General features: G+C 42.7%; 1 protein-coding gene across 1 annotated transcript in view; it reads left to right on the top strand.

Annotated features, from left to right (window-relative positions):
- tpd52 (tumor protein D52) overlaps positions 1–23,366 on the top strand; it is a 61,251-nt gene that overhangs the window by 22,543 nt on the left and 15,342 nt on the right. The window contains exons 2-4 of the mRNA XM_080734845.1: positions 13,340–13,467; positions 14,589–14,737; positions 17,825–17,926. Coding sequence (XP_080590971.1) covers positions 13,340–13,467; positions 14,589–14,737; positions 17,825–17,926 — 379 coding nt within the window. The remainder of the gene's footprint in view (positions 1–13,339; positions 13,468–14,588; positions 14,738–17,824; positions 17,927–23,366) is intronic.

Below are 23,366 nucleotides of genomic sequence, written 5' to 3'. Positions count from 1 at the left end.
TGCGTGCGTGCGTGCGTGCGAGAGGAACTAAGGTGAATATTTGTAGGGTTTTATGTATGAGTGAGTGATGTAATGTGTGTCAGGATTATTAGTGGTGCAGTTCTCAAACTTCAGTGAAATGTATCAAGATCATTTTTCATGTTTTGATGAGCAGTCCCTGAAGGCAAACCTGTGTGTCTTTTTTGTGTTTATACTGCACAGACAGAAACGCTGCAGTGATAGTGATAGTATATATATTTTTGGTGTGTGGATCATTTATCATTGTCTACTTTAAGACGCTCCTGACAGAACCTTTTACTCATGTGACTGTTATCAGACAACCCAAAACAAGTGGACTTGTTTAAGCTCTTCAAGAAGCTGCTGAAGAAGCTGCTAGCCTGTTCAAACCTTTAGCCATAGCAATGTTTTTTACATCTCTTATCCTGAGTTGTTGAATAATTAGCTGTCTCTATGTCAGAGTCGCCTGTAAGTTTCCCAAGAAAACCTTCCATTAATAATCTAATGACGCATGTCTAATGAGACATGCGTTGGGAGTGCTCGTTTTGGTTCATGTGATAACCCACGCACAACATGTTCTCAGTTATGTATCTGCGACCAGATACATACAGTAGACATTTGGGGGTCCTTGACAATTTGAGAACCACTTATTTAAAGGGGAAGACCACCCATTTTCAATTTTGAACTATGTCATTAATATACGTTAGAGCAGGGGTTTTCAAAGTGGGTGCCGGGGCACCTTGGGGTGCCGTGAAGGCAGTCCAGGGGTGCCGCGAGATCATTTGATAATATTTGGAATTTATTAAAACAATATTTAGTATAATTTTAAACTTGAAGCACAAAAAGATATTTATAGGGGGGCCCTGAGGCAAAAAGGTTTGGGAACCCCTGCGTTAAAGGATAATTAAAAAAAGTTCCCCCCCTTCTGTGTTGCCTAGAACTGGAGGATTGATTTTGGGTTTGTATTGTAAATCACACCGAGATGACATCACACCGCTGTGATTTAACACTTATGTTGCAATGATTTTTTCTCTTCAATGTCTCGCGTTGCCATGGTTACCATAGACTTCCATGTAATTGTGCAAGTGTGTAAAAAGTGCACGCCCATGCCTAGATGATGCACCACGTGTGTAGATGCTGTTCACAGCTTTCAAACAAAAAAATCCGCTTGGAAATCCGTTCAGGCATTCATGATTTATCAGCCATTATGTTTTCTACAGATGTAAACAAACATGGCTGCCATGTTTGAAAGAATGGGTTGGTATGGGGGTTAAACATGCAATTTCGCGATCGCGATCATGCCTAATACATTTCTGGAGGTCCAAAAAAAAGTTTTGAATTTTTTTTTTTTTTTCAAAAACGGCCCAAACTCGGGAAACTCGGGGTTGGCACAGCACTAGTACCAATACAAACTCGGGAAACTCGGGGTTGGCACCATATGTGTTAACACAACACGGGGGGGGGGACTTATTTCCACACAACTCCTCCTAAGGTATATTAATGACATAGTTCAATATTGGAAATGGGTGGTCTTCCCCTTTAAGTCATGCATTTGTTGTAAGCCAGTGGAACAAAACATTGATCAATTATGCATTTCATGTACTGTGTGTTGAATGACAATAAAGCTATATATACAGTATCTATCAATCTATCTATCTTTTAAGAACTTAGACCAAAACGTGAGCCAATAACGAGGGCTCCCCAAACATGTTTTTATTGGGGGGGAATCGCATACAGATAGACATTGGTCATGATTACATCGACAGAGTACCGTAGGTAATGACAATGTTTGGGGACAGAGTATATCAGAAGTGATTGCTTGTTCAGAATATTTTGGTTGGCTTTAATGTCAAAAACAGCAGCCCGTATTGTCACTATTGCTTGTCTGGGGGTGTATAGTATTATGACTTAAACTTGTTATTGCACTATTACGGGTCTATTTGGTTACATTATTGTGTACACTCTCAGACTTCAAGGGGATGTGCGTGTAATCAATGTATGTTCTGTAAACATTTATTTTCTTTTATCTTTTATTACAGCTTTGAAGTGTTTTAATTGTATTCAAACGTGAGCGAGAACTCCATCAGCTTAAATTTTAATGTTCTCTCTCGTGATTGGATAACCTTGGTATCCCAGCCTGAAAATATTACTTTCTGTTTTGGAAAGAGCTGAAGAGACGGGGAGACTTCTGTTACTGAACGAACACTCCGTAGCAGTGGCTCCCAAACTTTTCTGGTCGAGACCCGAAAGAGAGATTAGGCTTTTGCCCGGGACCCAAACTAGTGAAAGTAGCAAATCTACAAGCACACAAAACACGCTGCAAGCTTCTATTTTCATTACTTCTTAATTACAGTACATATTCTTTATATTCGTGGATTTTTCTTGTTTTTAAAATGTATAATTTTTTTTTGTTCAGAAATAGATTTATATGGTTCAACAGTTACAAAAACGACTAATCTCTCATGGTCAGTGGTTCTCAATATTTTCTGCATCTGGGCCCACCAAGTGTAAAGTGTATGTAAAGTGTTTGCCCACCACTGCGGAGGTTGTTGGGTTCATGCCCACTTCGGTGCATCCGGCTTTGTCGGACGTCTACATGCGAACACAGTGTTAGGGCCGATTCATACTCCACTTTTAGAGACAAATTTATTTTGGTTCGGCTCTGTCTAAACTAGTCTAAACTACAATGTGACTTCATTCAGAAGATTCATTTTAATTCATTTATTCATTCATTCGATTAAATGAATTCCCTTATTTATTTAATCCCTTATTTTTGCCCTCAACATAGGAGGAGAAGTTGCTTAAACAAACACAAACGCAAAAGTGTAGTTTGTTTCGCACGTTTAGGAGGAACTTTGCATAATATAACCAGACTCTTGGCCGGGTGCTAGGGGGAGGGTGATGATGCACGTATTCTTACAGGCCGGGGGACGGCACCTGTCAGCAGGGAGTGTTGGGCGAGAGGAGTAGGGTGAAATCTCTTCTACGCCCCTCCCGGTGGGGGCTCCTCAGTCACTGGCAGGTGAGTCAGTGCTGTAGGATACAACAGCTGTTACAACACGTGTGGGGAGGAATTCATTGGCATAATGACTAAATTGGAGGCGGGGGAAGGAAAAGGAAAGGGAGAATCATCGGTTTAGCTTGTCGTGGCTGAAGGGGAGTTAATGATATGCGTTGTGTAATCATCATTAAGCTCTCTCCTGACATGGCTCATTAGGTCCACAGCCTTTTGTGTTCCTCACGGGATCATTATGGCCTCCACGGCCGTGCTCTGTGTCACTTAATGTCACTTAATGTGACAGGGAATGAACGCGGCACAATGACTAGGTAACGTACAGGGTCATAAATATATATATACGGGGAGGCAAATAATGTACATGCTACCTGGAATTGAAAGCAATTTAATGGGACCACAATTAGTCCCCAGACCGCTCCCCAAATGGGTTTCTGACGAAATAATGATCCATTTAGTAGTTATTGAATACTGTGAGATACTGTATCATACTGTTATTTGGGATGTCGATTTTACCGCTGCTGTGTGTGTGTGTGCGCACGCTCACTCGCATGCGCGAGCGAGAGAGATCGTTTAGAAAACGAGTTTGAAAATGTTCCTTTAAAGGAGTAGTTCACCCCCAAAATGCCTTTTTTTTCTAAAGATTTACTCATGCCATGGAGAAATAATGTTTTTTTGTTTTTTGTCGCATTCCTAGGATAAACAGTTGATAACAATACATTTACCCCCATTGATTCTGGATGGGGACCCGAATGCATTTGGGTCCCCTTCCGGAATCAATGGGAGTAAATTTACTATATTTTTTTTGTCTTAGGAATGTAACAAATACAAAAAAAAAATTAGTTAACTCAAGTCTCCGTAGCATGAGTAATCAACAGGAAAAAAAAGTCATTTTGGGGTGAACTACTCCTTTAAGTTGTCACAAGCCTCCCCCTCTCTCTCTCACACACACACACACACACACACACACACACACACACACACACACACACACACACACACACTTACATACACAGCTCACATTCTAGCCTACAGGAGTACATTTCCCAGAAGCACCTTGCTGACAGTACAGTGTCACCCTGCTGAACCTGTTCCTCTAAAGCTGAGCTGGACTTCCTGGTCATTGTCACAGCTGTGTGTGTGTGTGTGTGTGTGCGTGCGTGCGTGCGTGCGTGCGTGCGTGCGTGCGTGCGTGCGCCTATACTTCTCAGGGCCAAATGTAGAAAGAGACATTGTTAGCAGCATTTGTCACCCTCATATATTAGTATGCCCCAGGCTAAAGCAAAACGCCCTGCATAATGTCAAACCTGAATAATTAGAAAGGTAAAAAAAAAATACTAATCCCAAAGTATTTGTTGACGGTTAATGTTGATCCCTGAACAGCTAGATTGTACTCTGTTCCAGTCATTACATTATCATTTAGCATAATTTGTTTGCATAATTGTCATAATCATCTCCATGTTGAAAAAATAAAATCATAGATTAGACAATAATAGAGGACACAGCAGATGTGATGAGTTTGCAGATATGCTATTTACCCTTTTTTGCGTAGTATATAAAGTATATAAGTATATAACGTTATTAAATATGTCAGTAATTTCTTGTATTTAAGTTATCTCTCATATTTGCCCTTGTATGAGTGCGTGACAAATGAACCCTATTGAATCTAGGATGTCTCTCTAATTAACCTCTTAAATCCTATACAACTGTGTGGTCTGGTGTGCCACAGGGCTGTAGACGCCCTACTTTAGTTTTCCCCCCTCCTAACGAAATGTGTTCAGCGGAAATAACAGGTCTATAAGCTCACAAGGTGTCACGTTGGCACAGTGGATACTGTTACGTGGACAATATTTATTCATTCAGAATTAACTCATTCCGAACAGAGATTCATACCCAACTGCTTACATGGAATCTGAATAAAAGTCTAGACTGATTCACACGGTATACACCACCCCTCCAAACCCCAATGAAAATTCATTCGTGTTTACATGAGAATTTCTATAGTGAATGAGCAGTCATTCTGAATACAAGTGAAATATACCTGCCCATGTTGTGAGCTTGTAGATCGGCCCGGAATTGGGACGCTAGGGTTCATGTGGTTAAATAGGAGCCACGTCTGTATTTCAGTAAATAAAGAGATATTAACACTGGGGGTGAAATTTACACTCAGGAGTTTGTGTACGGGACACACTATTCATGTAGCCTCTCTGACAGCGGTGTCTGTTACTGCCACTGTCAGCAGGTGTGTGTGTGTGTGTGTGTGTGTGTGTGTGTGTGTGTGTGTGTGTGTGTGTGTGTGTGTGTGTGTGTGTGTGTGTGTGTGTGTGTGTGTGTGTGTGTGTGTGTGTGTGTGTGTGTGTGTGTGTGTGTGTGTGTCTGCACGCACGCGTGCGTGCGTGCGCCCGCGGGTGCACTGCCGTGTGTGTGTGTGCGTGCACACGTGCGTGCGTGCGCCCGCGGGTGCACTGCCATGTTGTCAGAGACAGAGATAGGGAAGATGAAAGACAGATTTTGTTATTAATGCTTTGGAAATATGAGTGAGATGTTTCTAGCGATAGAGATACAGATGGAACTGAGATACATTTTGGGGCAGAGTGGTGTGAGCTAGATATCTACTTCCTTCCTACGTATTTGATTTCCATTTCTACGCCACAGAAGATCTTGTAGATCAGCTATCTTGGGTGAAGAGATTTGGTGCAGAGCAGGTGTCTTTCAAAATGTTCAGGCCACGGACTGTTCAGCTGAGAGTAGGGATGGGACGATAATCGTTATTATCGTTTATCGCAGGGTTCCCCAATAGGCGGCCCGCGGGCCACAAACTTAAGAGCAGCAACAACACTAGTATATCGTCGTTGTCGGGTGGAAATCTTGTATCTCCAAATGTGGACGTTCTTTCGCAAATCATACAAGGCCATCGCACAAAAGTAGTGAAAACAGCAGATCTACAAGCACACAACGCCTCGCACCGCGAGGCGTTGTGTGCTTGTAGATCGGCTGTTTTCACTAGTTTAAATCATTTTTAATATGATAAATTCAAAACAAACGGTTTTGGACATTTTCACCTGACAACGATGAAAACTGTCGCTGGAGTAGTGGGAACACCACCGTCGCCCCCCTGCAATGTTGTGGCCCTCGGCTTGGTACCCTAGACATAATTCGGCCCTTGGGGAAAACTAATTGGGGAACCCTGGTTTATCGTGATAAAAACGCTCACAATAAGCGCATTGTGGAGATTTTTATTTACAGGATCTTGCGTAAAAAACTACCCTCCGCCATGCACTCACTGGGATCAATTCACCTTATTTGCCAAGCTCCATATATCCGGTAACATTTATAATTGGTAATGTATAATGGGTACCCTGATACACAGTATTTTTGGAGCTGTGTGGAACACAAGCTCCCTATACGTGGCCGTGTGTGTGGGTCTGTCTGTCTGTCTCCGTCCGTGTACTGTATGTAGCCTAAACTTCGGCGCATAACTAGTGCCGCACCATTTACGCCACTCGCGCAATATATACATCAAAATGTGCGGCTCGGCCGGGGATGGTGTTCTATTACCTTTCGTTCCGATCCGCCTTACCATGCCGATGTAATCGGCAAAAAACGACGCTTAATTGTCCCCATTGACTTATAATGGGACAATGCAAGAAATCACTTTCAAGTATTTTTCTCTCGTAAACCATAGGAGCTACAGTTTCAAACCTCGGAGAGGAGATTCATAATGATTTTAAGAATGAATCGAAAAATAATTACATCACTCGGCCTCATGGTGGCGCTATAACGGCTAGGGTTGGAGGCGGTAACCGCCGTACCGCGGTATACCGAGGTCTACCGCGGTGTCATTGTGCTTACCGCGGTAAAAAGACAAAAAAAAAGGTCTATTTTTTATTGGAAAACAAGCGAGTTTTAAAACGGGGGAGAAGCGAAGACCGCATGCGCTCCATGCCGCTCTGCTCTGGGCCGTGTACCACACGTTGGAAGCCACATACGTCACTCAGACACAGACCTGCACACGCGTGATTCCTAAACCCACCAGGCTTGAGTTAAGACCCGCCTCGTGGAAACGCGAGGACTTCCAGGAGTGAGGCGGGTCTTAACTCAATCCTGGTGGGTTTAGGAATCACGCCCTGCACACAGTGCACAGAGCAGGGTACGGAGCACAACTCTATGACGGAGCAGCATACACTTTCTCTGTAATCCACTCGACACAAGGATGTTAATACATACCTTGTGTTGTGGCATATCTTTTTTTATTCATACGGATTACTGGCGGAGCGCGGGCCGCGTGGAGTAAAACCGAAAATGAAACTATTTTACTTTCTCCACCGCGTCGCACGTTGTGCCCCGTACGGCGCGTCGGCGATTTTATAACCTTTTCTGTCAAGTCTTGTAACTAAAACCTGTATATAGCAGCACTCAATCACTGCGATTTGAGAGTTGAGACGTGACGTGAGTTTACAGAATCACTGTACACGATCTGACTACCCTTCCTCTTCTGGTTTGTTCACACAGCTGTCCGTGTCTGAAAAGCCCAAGTAGCTAGCCTACGTTACTATGGTAACCCGACAGTGCAGAACTAAAAGCTCAGAACGCGTCGCGGATGCGATGTGTTGTGAGCTTGTAGATCTGCTCCTTTGAAAGCCAGACCCGCTGTGCTGTACAGAGAAGTATAACTCGGGCAGTCAGGCTGTGTCTCCTCTCCACTGTGGAGAGGCGACTTTTGGGAAGATGATTGCAATATTTTGGTTTATCGCCAAAGCTTAATTAATAGATATGGGGGTGCGGTAATTACCGCAGTACCGGCGGTAAATGGGAAGACGGTAATCGCGGTAACAAAATGTCCATACCGCCCCAGGCCTAATAACGGCCCACTTTACGTTTTGCCCCGTAACTCTTGAACCGTAGATCGGAAAATTAAAATTCTTTTTCCCTGGATTCCTTGGGTCAAGACGCATCTCCCCATATAGGCCACGCCCATTTGCGCCAGGATAGATTTTCCGCCATCTTGAATTTTCTCCAAAACACACTTTTTGCTCCTTTTCCTACATATTTTCTTCAAATGTCACAAAAATCGGTACACATGATCCTGGGTGACCAGAGAGGTGCTGTTGAGTCTAGCCTGCCCTGAGCATCAACTGCAATACACACACACACACACACACACACACACACACACACACACACACACACACACACACACACACAGCTCCACTTCGAACAGAGGTTCGATTTTTTTTTTCACTTTCTACCCCCTCATACAGTATTTTTTTCACTCTCTAGCAAATCTCTTTGGTCTTTGCCAAAAAATAGCCGATCTACAAGCTCACAACGTGTTGCGTCGTGAGCTTGTAGATCTGCTATCTTTTGGCAAATTGTTTCGCCCCAGAATAACGGATGTTGGGGATATTCTTTAGGGATATTATCGCGATAATATTGTAAATCGCAGTTTCTTTGGTCACAATAATCATGACATGAACTGAAGTTTTCATATCGTCCCACCCCTAGCTGAGAGATATGAAGCAGGGACCCCCCCCCCCCTACACATACAGTATATATTCTTTTATTTTTGAGAAATACGTCCATGCAACTTTATAAGAGGCTTTATAATATCTCACCTTATTTAGCTGACTGTCTCAACAATGTCTATTGGCCGTTGAGAAAATTGCGTCTAGCTTGGAAGTATTACACAGGGCTTTTCATCCAAGTGATGCGGCGGTTGATGTCTTCATAGATTCATTTGACAGCGCTATCAGTTGCGTAAAACAAATGAGCGTTTGCTAATAACGGAATCTCACTTTGGCTCCTGTTGATCATCGTGTTTCGACATGCTAACGTTTTGCTCTGGAGACGTCGCCAATCAACACATTTGCTGTTCCTGTGGGCTTTTAACTAGCGTTAAGCAAACCCCATATTTAACTGAATGAAAGATAATGCTCTTAGCATAACGGATCGGATGAAATGAGATCAGACAAATTCCCAACCTGTAGGCTGTGTCTGTGAGGATATTTCAACATGGTCCCCAAATAATTGAAAGATACTACGGTTGTAATTATAATATAACATTAAAGCGGCACTATGTAACTTTTCATTAATGAATACATTTTTATTTTGTCCGATCTGTGTGGTAGTATGTTAATATAGCTTGTACCATGTCTCCCTGCTCTTCTATTGAGACATATAGATTGTGTCAAAGGTCATGTCTCACCTATAGACACACATCTGACAAAAAACTTTGCTGATGGTTCAAGAATCAATGTATCCCTTTGAACAAGCAGAAAGGCTAATGTAACACAAAGGTCAAATATATTTCTTTAAAAGCTTGATTCTATTCCCCTTTGAATTTTTTTTTAATAAAAAATAATTAAAGTATACTACGTGTGAACACTGTGGGAAAGGAGTGGCTGGTCTGGGGCCTCCATGTCCATCTGTCTTCTGACTCTTCTCTCTGTAGCGGTCTGGAATGTTTGGGAGGATCCTCTAAGACACTGGTTCTCAACCTGTGGTCCTTGCAGGTGGTCCCCAGCTAAATGATGGAAGAGTTCGTAACCAAATGGACTCTTATAGATCTTTAACCCAGGGATTGACACTAACGGTTGCCCGACTGCCCGGGGCAAGTAAAAAAAGAGGTCGGGCAGGTGAAGTTTGCTACTGGGTTGCCCGACAGGGCAAGTGCACATTTTGAGTAACAATAATGAGATCTGTGCCTACTTGAACGGGACTAGTGTTCCGTCTCTCTCTCTATCTCACTCTCGCTCCCCCCTTCCCAAGTCCATCCCTCCACACGCACACACACTGAACGTGCAGCCAGCCAGTGGCTCGTGGCTCATAGACTGTACAAGCAGTGGCTACGTGAGCTAGCAGTCGAAAACAGCTAATCTACAAGGCGTGCAAACTCACATTATGCTAAAGCATGGCCAGATTAATGCACACGCTTTACGGTGGGGAGAAAGTGAAAGCAGACATAACTATTCCCGTAAAAGTGACAAAATCTATAGCAAAGGCTGCTGAAGGAGAGCCTGACGCTAAAGCGCTAAAAATGTCCGCGAATCGTCTATTTTCCGTGCGAAGCGTCTAATATTTCTGTGCTATCAACAGTGCCTTTCCGATGTTTCCCTCCCTGTTGGTAGCCAGCCACACACATCCACACTATTGCGCTACATAATGCATTTAATCAAGAGCAGCATGATGTGTGTCACTGTGTCCACTGCAGTCTGCATGTTAGCGTTCTGTGCTAAGATAAGTACATCTCCGACTCGTCTGCTGTCCAGTGTTGCCAGGTTTTATTTGTGAGAGAGAAACAAGCAACCAAGTCAATGATTATTTTCTTTTCTTTTTTTCTTTTATCTTTTGTGGGGGGGGGGGGCAAGTGGCCAAGACCTGAGGGCAAGTAGATCATGACCTGTACTTGCCCGACGGGCAAGTGCCTCTGAGACCTTAGTGTCAACCCCTGTTTAACCCTTCAAGAGCTACATTATTGTTAAACATCTGCATTACTTCATTCATTTACAAGAAGTCTACACAATTATACCTGTTTGGATGGATTGAATTGAATGTATTGCTTAGGCCTCGTGGATTCAGTTTAACCATATGGACCCTACTGTTCCTATGGGGGGGAGCGAACATGTGCGACTAGCTGTGAACTTGGAGACCGGGTTTTGTTATGTGGTTATCAGAATATAGACTGGCATTTTCACTGATACCGATATCAATATTTTAGGCGGCAGTAGATATGATACTGGTATCGATATCGGTACAACTCTAATTTTGAGATTTCAGTGGCATCCTTTTGCCTTTCCCCTGTGTATGTCTGATAGTGGGCCTGTAGAGCTGCATGTTGTGCTGTGTATTGACGGTAAAGTCTGCTCTGTTATTTTGGCTTGTTCTCGTCTTATCAGTCCTGAGTCTGTAGCATTCATTTTCCATAGGTTTGTGTGGTTGCACACAGTACAGAATGACTTTGTAAACCCAACACCTCTCACCAGCAGTGGTGGAAGAAGTACTCACGTTCTTTTTATCTTTACTAAAGTATAAATACCGCCATGTAGAAATACTCTGTTAGCAAGTAAAAGTCCAGAATTAAAAGTTTACTTGAGCAAAAAGTATGTTCCCGACGACCTTTGCTGCGTGTCACTCCCCATCTCTTTCCCCATTTCCTGTCAGTCTACAGTAAACTATTAATAAAGGCAGAAAAACTCATTGTGCATGAAAATGTCCCATTTTCACAAATTGTATAAATATCTTTTGAAAAAGGCAGATCTAAAAGGCAAAGCACAAGCGCGTCGTGAGCTTGTAGATTGTCTATTGTCAAGTGTAAAGTAAAAAAAGTACAATATTTTCATCTGAGATGCTGTGGAGTAGAAGTAAAAAGTATTGAAATTTGGAAATACTCCAGTAAAGTCAAAGAAATGCCTCCAGATTTCACATGAGTACAGTTCTTGAGTGGGACGGGACGATTAAGCAATATTATCGTTTGTCGTGATGAAAAACACTTTTTTATCGTGATATCGTCCTCCGTCGTGCACTGGGATCAATTCATGTTTTATTTGCCGAGCTGCATCCGGTACCACTTAAACCCTCTATAATTGGTAAAAGGTACTTATGATATATACATACTTGTCTTTTTTTTCACTCTCTACCAACAAACTCACAACACGTTTTTTTGGCAAATGTTCCAACTTCCGCCCCAGGATAATGGATTTTGATTATCGTGATAATATCGTAAATCTTTTTTCACCATAATCGTGATATGACATTTTCATACCTTCCCATCCCTATTCTTGAGTAAACATACTCGGTTACTTTCCCCCACTGCCTACTGTCGTGCTGTTGTGTCCATCATTCTCATGTTTCAACCGTAAAATCAATGAGAGTGGGTTTTATCCAATGGAGAGAACAGAAGGGTGTTCCGTGGCAGGTTGGTGTTGTGCAGTGTGCAGGGGTCAACAGGTCAGAGCGTGTGAGTGACGGCTCCTAATGACCCCGGTATCGGAGGGACCCCCGGCGCTGTCAGAGACCCCCCCCCCCCCCCACGTCTCCATCCACTCTCTGCTTGTATTATTGATGTTCTGCTGCTCATATTAGCTGGAGACTGCATTACATCAAAGACCTGTGTGTTTGTGTGTGTGTGTGTGTGTGTGTGTGTGTGTGTGTGTGTGTGTGTGTGTGTGTGTGTGTGTGCGTGTGCGTGTGCGCGCGTGTGTGTGTTAGAGCAGTGGTTTTCAATCTTTTCCGTTTGTGACCCCCAAAATAATCATATTTTGACAAGCACTAAGAGTTGAGGCATTACACTTTTTATAACACAGTTCTATTGTGAAGATTGCAGATCTACATGCTCACAACGCGAGGCGTTGTGAGCATGTAGATCTGCTATCTTAACAATTTCTGTCTCTAATATTTAACAATTTGGCCAATGTTTAATTTGTAATTTTAGAGGTATTAAAAAGTCCTTAAATTGTCACTTTAGAAATGTGCAGACACCCTCTATACACTTAAACATTACGGCGGACAGACATGCTCGTTTTCTTTTTTTTCAGTCAGAAAACAAGTTAATCATCTGGGGACCCCCCAAAATAATTTGGGGACCCCGGTTGGGAACCACTGTGTTAGAGCCTGAGAGATTGCCGATCATGATTTTGGATTCCGAAAGCGAGGCAGGAACAAACTAAAGTAACCACCCGCTCAGCCATGCAGTTCCCACTATAGGGATGGGACGATAAGCGATATTATCGTGATAAAAAACACTCACGATAATTGTATCGTGGACTGGAGATTTAATATATCGTGACATCGTCCTCCATCATGCACTGGGATCAGTTCACTTTTTATTTGCCAAGCTGCATATTAAACCCTCTATAATTGGTAAAAGGTACTTATAATATACCGGTATGTACTTGATACAGATTTTTTTTTACTCTCTACCAAATGTCTTTGCCAAAAAATAGCCGACCTACAAGCTCACGACGCGTTGTGAGCTTGTAGATCTGCTATTTTTTGGCAAATGTTCCGCCCCAGGATAATGGATTTTGATTATCGCGATAATATTGTAAATCGTGATTTGAAATGTTCATATCATCCCATCCCTAGTTCCCACAGCTGTAACATAAATCTCTCTCTCTCTCTCTGTGTCTCTTCTTCCTCTCTCCTTCTCCCTTCCTACTCCATCTATTTCATACCTCTCGATCTCTCTCATTCACCTCCTCCCTCATTGTTTCCCCTTCGTCACCCTTCTCTTTCTCCTTGCCATCCTCCCATCTCTCTCTCTCTCTCTCCTTCCTTCCTTCCTCCCTTCATTCTCTCTCTCTCTCTCTCTGGGTGGTGTTGTTCCTCCAGGTCCTCAGAAGCGTCCAGACAGCATTCCCGAGGTGGGGGAGGACGCGGTGACCACGGTCAGCGGACCCCCGACGCCCCCCGCCCTGACAGACGAGGAGAGGGAGGAGCTGCAAGCAGACCTGGTCAAGGTTAGCAGCAGAGGATGATGATGATAATATCAACAACAACAATACAAATATATCACAATTACGTGCTTCTTGATTATTTGATTAACCTACAAGAGCAAGATTAAGTTGGGTATGGGTTCTAAATCTTTTCTGTATATTTTCTTTTATATTTTTGGTAAATGAATTGCCCACCTCTACCTCCAGGGCAAGTATACTTCTCCAATCTACTTTAGCCCCATCTACAGTATATGTGTCTACTTGCCCTGGCCTGCACCACTGATCTAAGCAACGTACAGTACAGTAAAACGTACACTGACTTGCCTGTGTAACGGAAATACGAGTCAAATGGACCCTGGCCAGATTGAGAAGTGACCTGAGAAAAAGACAAACGTAGTAAGTTGGGCTGGATCCCAGGCTATCGCCGCACGACTGTGTCAGGTGAAATGTTAACTGGCACACTTTTTGGGGCGGGTCTGGAGCACCTGCTCAGACAGAGAGGTTCCCGGAAAGGCAGACAGTGGCAGCCCACAACTAATGACGGGAGAAATCGACAACGAAAAACAAAACATTTCGCTCAAATGGTACATGCACCAACTAGACCAGTGGTTCTCAAACTTTGAAATGTCAAGGTCTCCCCTTAACTTTGACAGTGTACAAATGGAACCAAATGCACCCGTCAGGGTACATTTGGTTGTACACTGTCAAAGTTACAGTCTTACAGAAGCGTAAATTTAGACGCCTATAAAGGAACCTGTTGAGTCCCTGAAATCCACTTTTAGAACCACTGAACTAGCCTGCAGGTTGATGATTTTCTCCTGCCCCAGGCAATAAGTGTAAGGCCCTTTTACATTTTAAACGTTTCAAATGAATGTGTGTGTGTGTGTGTGTGTGTGTGTGTGTGTGTGTGTGCGTGTGCGTGTGTGTGACTGTGTGTGTGTGACTGTGTGTGTGTGACTGTGTGTGTGTGTGTGTGTGTGTGTGTGTGTGTGTGTGTGTGTGTGTGTGTGTGTGTGTGTGTGTGTGTGTGTGTGTGTGTGTGTGTGTGTGTGTGTGTGTGTGTGTGTGTGTGTGTGTGTGTGTGCGTGCGTGCGTGCGTGCGTGCGCGCAATTGTGTGCGTGTGTGTGTGCGCGTGCGCTGTAAGGTGGAGGAGGAGATTCAGACATTGTCCCAGGTGCTGGCAGCCAAGGAGAGGCACCTGGCGGACATCAAGAGGAAACTGGGCATCACTCCACTCAACGAGCTCAAACAGAACATCACCAAGAGCTGGCAGGAAGTCACTACATCCACAGCGTACGTACAGTAAGGCCCACTTCATGTCGCACAACGCGGTGCCACATGTCGGGAAATAGCCTATGTACGAGCTCACGCCTTGTGAACTTGTACTGTAGGTGTGATATTTAGTAAAAATAGTATGTCTGTTATTTTTGTCGGAGCATTAAATTTGGGTTGACACAACTGAACCTACATGCACATGTTCACCAATGGTGGAAGAAGTACTCTGGTGTTTTGCTTAAGTAAAAGTTGCAATACCACTGGGGCGCCCACATAGGCTCTGAGGCACGCTGCAGGTTCGAGTCCCGACGACCTTTGCTGTGTGTCACTTTCTCTCTCACCCCTTCCCTTTCTACAGTATATCTCGACTGGATACTATCAATAAAAAAGGGCCCAAAAAATCTTTAAAAAAAAGGTAGCAATGCCACATCCCTGTCCGATGTAGATGGATACCGATGAAGAAGGAAGATGCGCCGTTGGCATGTATATTTCGGGTTCGTCAGCCGTAGTTGGCGTCTCAACAGATGTGGGTGACTGAGGAGAAAGCTGCGTCGATATCTGAGGTATAGGGTATTGCCAGGAATAGGCCGGTAGCGACTTGAATAATTAGGCCGAGGAGTGAGCTGAAGTTTCATCAGACTGAGAATATATAAATATTCTGTTACAAGCCTACTCTGGTACAAGTGAAATTTGACCTGAGTAAAGGTACAAACGTATTGGCATCAAAATATGCTTGTAATACAAAATAAAAGTACTAAAAGCATCAGAGTATTATTATTATTATTATTATTAAAAAGCACTCACGGTAATCGTATCTTAGAGATACATTTATCGTGAAATTATCCTCCGTCAGGCACTGGGATCAATTCAGCTTTTATTTTCCAAGCAGCATATCCGGTACCACTGTCTTAAACCCTCTATAATTGGTAAAATGGACCTGGAAATAACATACTTGAGTTGATACCGTCTTTTTTTTTCACTCTCTACCAAATCTCTTTGCCAAAAAAAATAGCTAATCTACAAGCTCATGCGACGTGTTGTGAGCTTGTAGATGATCCTCCCCAGGATAATGGATGTTGGGCATATTTGTATTATCGTGATAATATCGTAAATTGATAATTCTTTGGCCACAATAATCATGACATGAAATGTTCACATCGTCCCATCCCTATTTGACACATGGGCGGGCCGGGAGACCAACACGGTGACCTTCTGGTTCCCACACGGCCTCTCTACCCACTCGGCCCTTGTAACTCATGAGGGGGTAGTGGTCATGAGGGGGTAGTGGACATGAGGGGGTAGTGGTCGGTTGCTATGAGACCACAGAGCTTGACAGTGGGATGGCGTTGCTAGGGAACAGCCTGGGCCAGGTACTGATCTGATAACACTGCAACATGAAATACACCGGGACGCCATTTAGCATATTTATGTCGTCTAGTGGGAAAAGATCGATAAACCCATTTGGTCCTTGTGTTGTCCTTTTTTAGTCATCGCTCTCCACTGTTGTGTCTGTTGTTTTTATTGTGTTTAGACAGACATAGGCTTACAACTCTTCTGAGATTATTGTGTGTCTGGCCTGTGTGAGAGACAGACATAAAGCATTGTGGATAATGAGCAAGACTTTCTCTGATGTCTTCCCTTTTTCACCACACTTTGCTGAAGCCTTTTGAACTAATATAAAACGATGATGCAACTGTCTGTCTTAAAAGAGTTGGCTAACTCGCTGGTGTTCAAAGTGGGGCCCGGAGACCATCAGGAGGCCAATGGGAAGGGTGACGAAAATGAAAAAGAAACAAATATATATATTTTTTACAAAATGTAAACCATTTGACAATTAGGTGGCTGCAGTCAGAAACTATGACTGTTTGGGGGTCCATGGCATGGAAATGTTTGAGAACCCCTAGGTTAGCGGACACCATAACTTGAATTGGTAAGTTCAGCATCTGTTTTGGTGGGTTGGTCAAACTATCTCACATAACGAAACATAATGCAGCTACTAGACAACCTCTTTGCAAATGATGGTCTATTTGGTGGTTTCTGTGGAAAGTCCCATGCATGCAGCTGACCTAACAGAAATGCAGGAAGTTGTATTATTACCCGTTGAAGATCCAGTTTAACTGAAACATAATCATGTTCACAAAATGGCCCTAGCATGAACTGTCTGATTAATATGATTGGAAGCTAACATAACTGTAACACAAGAGCAAGCATTATGTTATGCAGTGTTTCTAAGGTAAAATAGCACTTTTCAAAGGTGCTTTAAGTCGTTCTTCTTGTTAAAATAAGTGCTCAATAGATCTATTTTGTGATAGTAATCGTTGGCAACGATTACTATCACAAAATAGATCTGTTTATTAAAGAGCTGGACGGAACGAACACTATAGAGCAACTTGCTCTATAGTGTTCGTTCCGTCCAGCTCTTTAATAAACACAAAATACATGTTCAGGTTGGGATACAAGTTGTATCCAATCAGGATAAAGAACTCATGTTGGATACAGGATTGTGAAATGGAAATGAGAATTGAAAGTAGAAGTGATCAGACAAAATTGGAACACTATATATATTTTTTTGTTCCTATTCTGGGATCCCCTTATGGAATGGATCAACCTACCTTTGCATATTATAAAACAAAACCAAACTACCTTTTAAATCAAAAGTTAAAGCTACTTTGTGGGGAGAGTTTCAAGGGGAAGTAGTAGGTTTATTTTGTAATTAAAAAGGTTCCACTCATTTATTTATTTCCAAGTATTTAAATTGTTGGCTTCCGTCAAGGAACACGGAAATGTTTTCAGTAATGCTTTTTTAAGTCCTGTTTTATACTTCATGAAACAATGCTGTCGTGCAGCAAAAATAGCCAATCTAAGTAGCCAAGTTCACAAACTTGTAGATCCACGATTTCCCCTTATAATGAGTAAAAGGGATGTTGAACTCCACACTAAATGACAGACTTTCTGCCTGCCAGTACCGTACCGTAAAAATATAAATGTTGTGTTCAAAGCAAACGGTTGTATCTGACATTAACGTTGCATCATATCTCCCTCCATCCTTCTGTCTGTCCACTCTGTCCCCTGTGGTCCCTCTGTCTCTCTGTGTCCTCCTCCCAGCTATAAGAAGACATCAGAGACGTTGTCCCAAGCGGGCCTGAAGGCCTCTGCAGCACTGACCAGCATGGGCTCTGCTATCAGCCGCAAGCTGGAAGACGTCAGGTGAGACACACAGACACACACACACACACACACACACACACACACACACACACACACACACACACACACACACACACCGAAAATATGGATGCAGCTATTGATTACCTTTTCGATTAATCAAATAATCAAGAAGTGTTTTTTGTTTGCTTTTAGAATAAATAATAAACAAAACGTAGTGTACTGTGATCACTCAAAAAGTGAGTTTCCACAGGGATGTTTTTGTTCAACGTTTTTGGAATTTTTGGAATCTTCAGAGCATGACACCTCAATGGAGTCCATTTTGGACATTCAAAATGGCCACCATAAAAATACATAATTTGTGCTATCTTTTGGCTTCTAGTTAACCTATAAACTTAACTAAATATGCTAATCCTATGTTTTCTGGGTCAAGGAAGCTCAGCATCTTGCAGTAGCACCACCAAGGGGTGTCCAGGGAAATAATCATACTAATATGGTTCTTATATATTGCATTACATTAGGTAGTACATTTACATCAATGATGCATATATTTTTGAATTAGGTAGTAAATAAGTCCAGCCCCTAAACAAAAACATTATGTGTGATGACAAACAAAGTTAAGTCTACTTAATAATTCATGAGGTCAGAATGACTGAAAGGTGCTTGTGTCAATCAACTTCAACTACTTCAACTTCAGCTACTCCCCGCGATCCACTGGTTCGCATGGCTTCCCCCGCCTCCCCGTTCGTCTTCTCCTCACAGCAGGGCCAGTGTGTTGTGCTGGCTTGCCTCCGGTACAGCCAATCACAAGCCGCAGCCGACATCTCATTTCCTATGGACACAAATGTGTTTCCGTAGCCACTGCCTTGTCAATCTATAGGAGCGACGCTGTGACACTGAGCGCCATTCGTCAGCCCACCCGTCTTTACATATTAGTTATACCTACTTCACCTACTGACCTTCAAATCACATTCCCTCCAGCGCTACAGTATGTCTTGCTTTCCTGGACCGTTTCACTAGGAACTGTGTCACCATAAGGAAGTGGAGCCAGTGGAGAACTTCCGTTGCAGTCCGTCTTTAATAGTTCAATGTGACTGAAAATCTGTGTCCTCTGTGTTAACTGTCAGTACCTTTGTTTTCTTGGCATCGAGCTTGAGGCCGATCTTACAGCACTCAATTTCTACTGCCAGTAGTTGTGGTTCCTTTCCTTTCTCTGCTGTATCCGAGATTAAGGTTATGTCATCTGAAAAGTCGAGATCCGTAATCATGATGAGGTGTACTTGCCTTCACCTCCTCGAGACCTCTCTGCCATTAGCATTGTCTCAATGCATGGTCTATCGCTACAATGAACATGAGGGGGGCCAGTGTCACCCTGTAGGACGCCCGCTAGGATATCACATTCTTTGGTGTCACAGTCGCAGATTAGGACCTTGAGTCTGAGTCTGGCTGTAGATTGCCTCTATCATCTGGGCCACCTTTTCAGGAACGGTGATCACCGCTGACAGGTTCCGCTCCCTTACCCCTTCAGATATTCTCCTCAGTGCCAGTATCTGCTCGCCTGTTACTCGTACCGGGCGGAAACCATTCTGTGAGTTTCTCAGTAGAGGGTCGGGAGCGCGACGTTGGCGTAGTGGTTAGTACATGTGCCCTTCATGCGAAGGTTGAGTGGTTCAAACCCTGCCTAGACCGACGTCAGCAAGGGGGAGAAGACGACAGCCACAAGACAGTTGAGGATCATCCTGTTAGCTGTCTTGAGCTCAGGCTGATGCCATGGTAGTCTGTGTGCAGCAGGTTGGGGAAGAATGCATTTATTTTCTTTCACATTGAACTATCAAGGGAAAATCACACCCAGTGTGAAGTGATCAGTGCTATTTAGTGTGGTTGCTATAGGCAACACACTATTGTATTCGGTCCCAGATTATGTTTCCAAGCAAAGTGAACCTGTGTTTTGTACACTTTCTGAGTAATTTTATCCGGGTTGGGCGGCTGCACAACAGGAAAGTGAAGCTTTTGCTCTTGCTTCATTTGACATTACAATATATAGTCAAATATAAATGGTAAGACCCAGTGGATTCCTCGTGACTCACATCATCATATTGATGATGTTACTCTTGCAATAGGGAGGGTGCGCACATCGGTGTTGTCAGGCATGCATGGCAACCGGTTGTGTTGTGAGGTCAGACCAGAGCTCTGCTCAGCATTATACAGTATAAGACCTGAAGATATTTTTGAATTACACTTCATTCCTCTGAGACTGCTGTTGACTACGGTGTAAGAGAAGTAGAGAAAAAACGTACCGAGTCAGAAAGAGATAATTAAATTGTCCATTACCCAACAGAAACTAAAGCTCTGTCCCTATCACAGTCCATGTATAGATGCAGGTTTCATGATGAACCGCCACTCCAGGAAGGAGTGTGGTCTCGATCTTACCAGGCTAAGTTCTGCGGTTCTGATTGTACATACTTCAGATCTCAATCGAGCTATGAAGACCTCTACTACCAAATGCCCATAAATGGACAGATCCCCCCAGAATCCTTCCAGCAGAGCACCAGAATTTTAACCAGCCAGGAACGAGGAGACACAGACGAACCAAAGTCTTACAGTCGTCAAAAGTGTACCAAGACGTTAACTCAACCAGGAGAAGTAAAGACACGTCAGCTGACTTATACAGGGAAGAAAACTCACATCTGTAAACAGTGTGACAAGAGTTTCAGTAATTTAAGTCACCTGGCTGAGGATACACCAGCGTATCCACACGGGAGAAAAACCTTTCATCTGTAAACAGTGTGACAAGAGTTTTACTGTGTCAAGACCCTCAAGAGACTCCAGCTTATCCACACAGGAGAAAAACCATTTCACTGTGAAGAGTGTGACAAGAGTTTCAGTCAGTTAAGTCACCTCAAGGCACACCATCGTATCCATAGTGGAGAAAAGCCTTTCTATTGTAAACTGTGTGACAAGAGTTTTGCTGTGTCAAGTGACCTCAAGAGACACCAGCGTATCCACACATAGTACAGGGGATAATACACATTTTGGTACCCAAGGTGACCGTAAAATGTTTGGATTTTCTTCTTCCTACGTCTCTAGTTTATATTTTGGTATGATAACCCTTTCTGAGAAGTAGCTTAATTGATGGTATCACCCGCTAGAGTCGGTGTCCCATTAACTTTACATTACAGGGAAAAAAAGGTAAAAAATAATCTGCTTTAAGTAGCATATGAGGGGTCAAACTAGGGCTTTTTCATGATTCTGAATCCATTGCAAGCATCTGTTTTGTACAAAAAACATTCCTTGCGCTAAAGAACGACGGTTTAGTGGTTTGAAAAAGGGATGAAAAGTGATGAGTCATCACTTTTCACACATTAAGGGGGCCGTTTTAGCCCAAGGAATGTTTTTTGTGCAAAACAGATGCTTGCAATGGATTCATAATCAAAAACCCCTCATATGCTACATAAATCTGATTATTTTTTACCTTTTTTTCCCTGTAATGTAAAGTTAATGGGACACCGACTCTAGCGGGTTAAGGGTTAGGGTTAAGCTACTTCTCAGAAAGGATTATCATATCAACATATAAACTAGAGACATGTAGGAAGACAAAAATGTAAAAAACGTACGGTCACCTTGGGTGGTACCAATTTGTGAAAATATCAGTAATATCCCCTGGTCTAACAGGAGAAAAACCTTTCTGTTGTAAACTGTGCAACAACAGGTTCACTGTCTTAAAGGGATATTACACTTTCAAAACTTTTTTTTCGTCTAATCAGGCTTGTATGAACACCCTGAACAGTTTTTAATTTGCTTCATTCAGTATTTAGATATTTGATGTAAATGTTACCACCTCCAACACGCCCAGGCCCTCTCCACATACACACCCATTGTAACTTCAAACTCCATTTTAACCATGATAGATTCATTAAAAACACCCATTATTTTTTCTGGTGACTCATAATACCCTCCTAATACGTGAGCAGACCGTGTTTTTTCAATAACCTTTTTCTTTTATTTTTGGAGCTGTGTGAAGCACAGGCTCCCTATACGTGGCTGTGTGGGTCTGTGTGTGTGTGTGTCTGTCTGTCTGTCTGTGTGTCTGTCTGTCTGTATGTAGCCTGAACTTCCTAAACTTCGGCACGCCACTAGTCCCACAGTTTTGCCACCACACACTCGCGCCATATGTCAAATCGACCGGCTTACTCGGGAATCGTGGGCTATTACTTTTCTAAGAGAAAGGTTCTATAGTTTAATTGATATTAATTTATTAGTGAATTAATTTTCCCCATTGACTTATAATGGGAATCGCAAAAACTCACATTCAATTATTTGTCTCTCGCAAACCATAGGGGCTAGAGTTTCAAGACTTGGAGAGGAGGTTCATAATGATTTCAAGGATTAAATAAAAAATAATTGTGTCATTTGGCCGCATGGTGGCGCCATAACACCCCACTTTACGTTTTGGCCTGTAACTCTTGAACCGTAGGTCGGAAAATTAAAAATATTTTTTCCCTGGATTCCTTGGGTCATGACGCATCTCCCCATATAGGCCACGCCCATTTGCGCCATGATAGATTTTCCGCCATCTTGAATTTTCTCCAAAACACACTTTTTGCTCCTTTTCCTACATATTTTCTTCAAATGTCACAAAAATCGGTACACATGATCCACACACACACACACACACACACACACACAGCTCCACTTCACACGGGTGTGATTTTTAATAATTCTTTGGGAAAATGGAAAACATTAAATACAATAATATTTTATTGAAAATAAATGAAAAAAGTTATTGAAAAAACACGGTCTGCTCACATATTAGGAGGGTATTATGAGTCACCAGAAAAAATAATGTGTGTTTTTAATGAATCTATCATGGTTAAAATGGAGTTTGAAGTTACAATGGGTGTGTATGTGGAGAGGGCCTGGGCGTGTTGGAGCTGGTAACATTTACATCAAATATTTAAATACTGAATGAAGCAAATTAAAAACTGTTCAGGGTGTTCATACAAGCCTGATTAGACGAAAAAAAAGTTTTGAAAGTGTAATATCCCTTTAAGTGCCCTGAAGATACACCAGCGTGTCCACTAGGGCATTAAAGACCTGTGATTTTTGCAAGTCGACTCGACTCGGTAAAAAGCTCGGTAAAAAGTTGAGTTGAAGTCGACTTTATGGTTTGATGACGTTATCACATCACACACGACCCCCCAATTATTTTGAGGGGGGGGGGGGGGGGGTCCCCAGATGATTAACTTAATGTGCAACATTGTTTTCTCACTCAACTGTAAACAAACCAACATAAAGTTTAAGTGTATAGAGGGCATCCTCACATTTCTAAAGTGACAATTTAAGGACTTTTTAATACCTCTAAAATGACAAATTAAACATTGGCCAAATTGTCAAATATATAGAGGCAGAAATTGTGAAAATAGCCGATCTACATGCTCACGTTGCGAGGCGTTGTGAGCATGTAGATCTGCTATTTTCACAA

Source organism: Nannobrachium achirus (genome assembly GCF_963921795.1).
Source record: "Nannobrachium achirus genome assembly, chromosome: 10".
NCBI lineage: Eukaryota > Metazoa > Chordata > Actinopteri > Myctophiformes > Myctophidae > Nannobrachium > Nannobrachium achirus.
The sequence above is the reverse complement of the archived record's forward strand: the minus strand, read 5'-3'. Positions and strand labels throughout refer to the sequence as shown.